The 6,438-nt window shown below is 50.5% G+C and overlaps 1 protein-coding gene across 1 annotated transcript; it reads left to right on the forward strand.

Annotated features, from left to right (window-relative positions):
* The first annotated feature begins 223 nt into the window (after window positions 1–223).
* Window positions 224–3,067, forward strand: C1QL2 (complement C1q like 2). The gene is given in 3 exon segments (XM_078146073.1): window positions 224–1,315; window positions 1,317–1,499; window positions 2,205–3,067. Coding segments are annotated over 3 exon segments (900 nt in total). The 5' UTR covers window positions 224–802; the 3' UTR covers window positions 2,409–3,067.
* The last annotated feature ends 3,371 nt before the right edge of the window (window positions 3,068–6,438 follow it).

The raw sequence follows: 6,438 nt of genomic DNA on the forward strand, positions 1-6,438 counted from the left end.
CCTCCAGACTCCTTACGTCAGGCTGGCTGGGTCGTTTCCCGAGACAGAGAGAGAGAGAGAGAGAGAGAGAGAGAGAGAGAGAGAGAGAGAGAGAGAGAGAGAGAGAGAGAGAGAGAGAGAGACACAGAGACAGAGAGAGAGAGAGACAGAGAGAGAGAGAGACAGAGAGACAGAGAGACAGAGAGAGAGACAGAGACAGAGAGAGAGAGAGAGACAGAGAGAGAGACAGACAGACAGACAGACAGAGAAAGAGAAGAAGAGGAGAAGGAGAGAGAAGAGAAACATACAGAAAGAGAGTAACGGAGAAGTGCAGCGGGAAGAGACGCACACTCACACACCAGGAGCTGGAGCCAGGGACAGAGGCAGAGTCAGAGAGGCTGAAGCAGAGCTCCGGAGCACCAGTCAGACGCCAGTGCAAGCACTTGAAGCCCGAACCGCGATCACGGTGTGCTAGGGGTGCGTCCCCAGCTTGCAGCCACCTATCACGATGCCCTCATCATGCCCCGCAGGGTTCCGAGGCTCTCTGAAGCATCCCCAGTGCAGCCGGTCAGGCTGCTCGGGTCCGGAGCGCGCCCGCTGAAGTTCAGCGGGGCGGCTCGGTGCTGGAGGGGGAGCGTGGGAATCCGCACGTCGGGGAGGCGGCCCCGACTCAGCTCAGCCGGCCCCTCTTTGCGGGGAGCGGGGTGACCCGCGCCGCCTCACCATTACTTCTCCAGGAAAAGAGGACCTGGTCGCTGTCGCCTCCCGGCTTTGGCAGAGGCGGAGGCGCGCCTGCCTGGCCGCCGTCGGCGTACTGCTGGCCATGGCCCTGGTGCTGCTCATTGCTGTGCCCCTTCTACTGCTGCAGGCTGCACCCCCAAGTTCAGGGCACTACGAGATGATGGGAACTTGCCGCATGATATGTGACCCCTACAGCGGGGGACCCGGGGGAGGGCCCGGGAGTCCAGGCGGCAAATCGGTCCCAGGTCCCAGCACAGCTGCCCTGGAAGTCATGCAGGACCTCAGCGCCAATCCTCCTCCACCGTTCATCCAGGGACCCAAAGGAGAGCCTGGCCGGCCGGGGAAACCAGGACCCCGAGGTCCCCAGGGAGAGCCAGGACCCCCTGGACCAAGAGGGCCCCCGGGAGAGAAAGGAGACTCAGGAAAACCCGGGATGCCCGGGTTGCAGCTGGCGGCGGGCGGGGCAGGCGGGGGCAGCGTCGGGGCCATTGGTAGTGGAGGAGTAGGAGGCGGCGGGGACGTCGGAGAGGTGACCGGGGCGCTGAGTGCAGCGTTCAGTGGCCCCAAGATAGCTTTCTACGTGGGTTTGAAGAGCCCCCCATGAGGGCTATGAAGTACTGAAATTCGACGACGTGGTCACCAACCTGGGCAACCATTACGACCCAACTACGGGCAAGTTCAGCTGCCAAGTGCGAGGGATCTACTTCTTCACCTACCACATCCTCATGAGAGGCGGGGATGGTACCAGCATGTGGGCAGACCTCTGCAAGAACGGGCAGGTCAGTCTCCTTCCCTTGCCACCCACTTTCTTTTCCCTTCCCTCTTCTCCCTTCCCGGGTGCCCCTATCGTCCCGGTCCTCAGATTGCGAAGCCCGCCTCTGCCCAGGACAGTGGTGCATTCAGAACGCGTCTCTGCTCAGGCCCTTGGCCAGTCAGGGGACGCTTCTTTGGGATCCCTATTTTGCCAGAGCTTTTTGGCTTGCGTCTCCAGTAAGTGTGAGATTTGCGAGTGCTGGAGCCTCTGCATACCCATGATCACTCTATAAGAAACGACTTTGCGGGCCGGGCGCCGCCTATCCTTCTACCTCAATTCCATAGCCTGTGGTCGGGAAACCCTTTCGACTTGAGGTCACTAGATTTGGCTAAATGGTCAACTAGTCCTCTTGTCCGGAGGTCCTTCTGTGCAGGGTTTCTTTTTCCTCTAGTCCGGGGAGCTTTACTCTGTCCCCTCGAGCCCCGGAGCTTCCCTCACCTTTCCTCCTCCAACCCCCATCCCCGAAATGCCCGACTGAACAGAAGCAGAAAAGAGAAGGAGACCCAGGAAGAGTTGCTAAAGTTTTGGGGGAAAACCCTTTATGGACTGGGGTATGGGAAGGTCCTTGGTAGGAGGGGGAGGCGCGGGCTCCAAGGGGTAAGGGAGATGGGCAACGGGAGAGAGCCACAGAGGCGGGGGGAGGGGTAAAGGGGCGCCTCACTCCAAGCAGCCCCCACGGGCTCCGTCTCCCCAGGTCCGTGCCAGCGCCATCGCCCAAGACGCCGACCAGAACTACGACTATGCTAGCAACAGCGTGGTGCTGCACCTGGACTCCGGGGACGAGGTCTACGTGAAGCTGGACGGGGGGAAAGCCCACGGTGGTAACAACAATAAGTACAGCACTTTCTCTGGCTTTCTTTTATACCCCGATTAGGGAGTGGGAGAGGGGACCGGCTCATTCCACCCCCTTCTCCTTTTTCAGCCGGAGCTCTGGGTGCAGCTCTTTTCTGCAGGACCCTTCACTGCAACTCGTCACTTTTCAGTTGGTACAGAAACCAAACCACATTCCTCCTCCACCTAGTCAGTCAGTCCCCACTCCCCTAAGCCTGCCATCAGTGTATCTGTAATCTCACTCGCTCGCTCCGCTGGGGCCCCAGACAGAGTTCTGGCTCAGGATTCGCTCTTCGTCGCTTGGGGAAGGAGAGGAAGAGGGAGAGGAAGAGGGAGAGGAAGAGGGAGAGGGAGAGAAAGGGAACTGGGATGGGGTGTAGGATTCAAAGGTACCTACCTACGTCCTTACAGAAACTGTGAAAGAAACGGATGAGACTGGACAAGGCCGGGCAAAGGGAACTTCTTTCTCCCTTCTTTACTCGGTTCTGAAATCCTTCTGAAATGGAATCTCCTGGGACCCCTTTCCTGGGATATGGGCCTAAATCGACACTTATTTGTAAGGAGCTCTGCAAGGCGTCATTCTTTGTGAAATGAAATAGTTGTGCGAATGTCCGTGTTTGTCCGCAAAACCAAACCAAACAAACACCAACAGAAACTCAGCCAACAAACAAACCGCGCCTCATTCAAACTGTGAAACATTAAATTGTGTTTTTTAGACAACAGCCTCCTTTGTGTCTCTGTCAGAGTTACTTAGCTAGCCCCCTTTCCTTCTCACTCTCAGAGCTCCCTTTTTCATCCATGGACGGGAGGCCATAGCTCCAGAATAACCCCTATCTTGCCCACCGCACCCCACCCCACGACTGTTTCTCTTCTCTTTTGAGGAGAGGTGGTGTGAGCTACAGAGGAGAGGAAGGGATCCACAAAGCAAGGACAGAGGCAAGTCATAGATTAGAGGACTGGATGGGTTTCGCTCTAACTTCCTGGATCTCTTGGATGTTTACCTCAGCACCTGTTTTTAAGAGATTTCTCCAAACAGGTGACTATTTGAAACCCATCATAGAAGGGAGTGGGACGACATCGCTTCTAGGGTCCTTTTCAGATTTAAATCTGTGATCCTATGAAATGTAGTAGGTATTTTTACACCACAAACTATTCTAGTAAGCTCCTGAGGCCTGCTGGATGTGAATGATAGACTCTGAGATAATCGGCCTGATTCCAGGGAAGAGTAGCCAACCTGCATTGTTTCCAGTCCTGCAGGCTGCCTCCCCATCTGCCTTTGCCATCTTGGCCCTACCTTTGTCATCTTGCCTGGGATTACCTTCTTATTCTGTGGGAGAGAGTGAAAAAGAGTAAAGGGGAAAGGTCGATGGCTTGTGATTGATGATCAGGATGGGAATAAGGAAAACAATTTTCCCTCTTCAAAACTCGGGCAATAGTAGAGTACTTGTTGGTAGAGCGTTTGTTTTTCTAGCTGCTTGGGTAGAAAAAGAAAGTCTATCACATACCTAGAACCACATACACACACTCACACACAGCCCACACTCATACTAGTTTTGCCTAAACATGTTAACCAAGGTAAGATCCCCCCAAACATTTTACCTCAAAAATCCCTATTAAGGAAATTAGACAATGCAAAGAGTTTTATTATTATTTTTTCTTGTAATGGTTGAATTCGGTCAAGCACCATGCTATTTGAAAAATAAGCTTTTTGTAACTTGTCCATACTTGTTTAACTGAATTCATTCAGTTGTTTTCAAAACAATCAGTTTGATTGAATTCTCAATTTACAAAAAATGTGTTCAGATTAGAGGTTTGGTGTAGGCATTTTGTACCAATCCTTACGGGTCCCAGAAATAGTTCTATGTCACTTGAATGTATAAGAGGGCTGGAGGTGGGGGATGGGGAAAAGAGAGGGAGGGACCAGGGTTCCTTAGGGCAGTATCTGCAGATACCCCAGAATATTTGTGGTCCTGGTGCAGAAAATGCAAAAGTGTTTGTTTATGGTCTGTAGGTAGACAAGAATGCACACTAAATGTATGCATACATGGAGCAACTCTAAAGCGATGGAGTTGATTTTCTTGAGTGCCTTAGGGAAATCTGTCATCATGGTTACAACCTTGTCCATATACATATATGCACACAAATGCACACATATATTTTCATGGCAGCTTCTATGCCTGATGTCCCTATTTTGGCATATATTAATTCCAGGAGGACGCTAAAAGCTGTGATTACCATTTAAAAGACAATTATGCCCCCTGCCTAGCTAGTTTCCTGTTGACATTCCTTTTTATGCTCTGGTTTATTTCGATAATGTTTTTATTGTCACTCACTTGAATATGAGTGATGATTGCATCCTTTTTGAGTCCTGAGCTGGAAACCTCACTGAAAGCTAAAGAAAAGGAAACAAAAAGAACCACCCAAGCCAAACCCTCAAACTCAGCCCAGCCTGCTAACGAGGACGTGACAGGGAAGTGGGGATGGGTGCAGGGAGGGGAGTCCATAAGCAAGTACATGTGTTGTACACTTATCAGTCTCCGATGCTTTGTCGATTGTATCATTCAGAAATGAGATTAAAACCGAATGTCTGAGACCCAAATGAAGTCTAATTGCTATGGATCTGCAATCCCCACTGGTTTCCTAATCCTTTTTGACTTATTCCTCCCCTTCCTCCGATGAGATGGAGCTTAGACACAAAGCCCTCGGTTTAAATTTCAAAAATTAAAATTGACATGCAGTGGTGTTCCTGGGAGCTGGGAGGAATTTCTAAGGAGGTGCCCAGGCTTGGCTTTATCCCTTGCATTAAGAAGCAATTTGTACTTCTAACAAAGACCTAGCCATTCCCCTTTGGCAAAAGGGCAATGAAGATGGCTTGCGAGGGAATCACTGTTCACAATTCTTAAACAAATTTGAATCCGAGATTCTTGAATCTGTATTCCCCAGTGCAGCTGAGACTCCTCGCAATTCTAATGTCGGAGCTGGCAGAGAGAAGCCGCCAAAGGTGTCAGCTGCTAAGAGGATGATAGATTGATGAGGCGATGGGGAGGCACAGGCCTGGGATGGCACTCTGCCCTGGCAGTGATCTCGGCATCTGCACATTATCAATGTCACGGGGAGGCCTGAACCACCCTCACAAGCCGTCTTATTTTCCACTTATCTCCCATGCACTAATTATTGGGCTGGATGAGTCCCTGGGAAGGAAGGAGAAGGAGAGAAAGAAAATGCATTTTGCTACTGCAGAAACAACTTCCCCACATGATGCCATGAACAATTGCCCCCCTTTTCCTCCCTCTCTCAGTAGGGCTCCCCTGATGGAGGTTTCTCCTTCCTATTTGGTACCTTTGGGGGAAGGAGAGAAGTATAGGTTTCTCAAGCTTGAGTTATTGGAGTCTGAGGTGAATAGGTGATGGGTGAGTTGGTGGGAAAGAAAAGAAGCAACAGCAACTATCTTTTCAGTGATAATAGTGGGTGTGACAACAGGGACAGAGTAGATGAGGGATCAAAGGAGACCCTTTTTCCAGAGGAATCATTATCTTTTTCTTCAATTGAAGGGCTCCCACATCAGTATTAATACCTAGCATCCATATGGCCCTTTATGTATCTTACATCTATTGTCTCATTGGAGTATCACAACAGCTTTGTGCAGTAGATAATGAAGGTGTTGTTATGTCCATTTTGCAGGTGGGGAAATTGAGATCCCGAGGCCCATTGAATTTGGAGTCAGAAGACCTTGGTTGAGATCACACAGCTTTGCTCTTTACTACCTATGCTGATCATGGAAAGTCTCCTAAACCTTTTGGGCTTCAGTTTTCTCATCTGAAAAATGAGGGTGTTGGACTAGATAATCTCTAAGGTTCTTTAACACTAGGAAACTATGACTTACCCAAGGTCACACATCTAGTAAGTGTTAGAGCAGGAATTTAAAGCCATGTCCTCTGACTCCGAGTTCAGTATTCTCTTTCCCAAACCACCCTGCTTCTCTACTAGCTTCTTGGCTATTCTTAAGCAGGGAGGGTAGATGAGATATAGAATAATGGACATAGTCTTTTAGACTGACCTTGGAAGCCATTCTC

This window comes from Phascolarctos cinereus, unplaced genomic scaffold (genome assembly GCF_003287225.1).
Source record: "Phascolarctos cinereus isolate Bilbo 61053 unplaced genomic scaffold, phaCin_HiC Scaffold_726;HRSCAF=1367, whole genome shotgun sequence".
Taxonomy (NCBI): Eukaryota; Metazoa; Chordata; class Mammalia; order Diprotodontia; family Phascolarctidae; genus Phascolarctos; species Phascolarctos cinereus.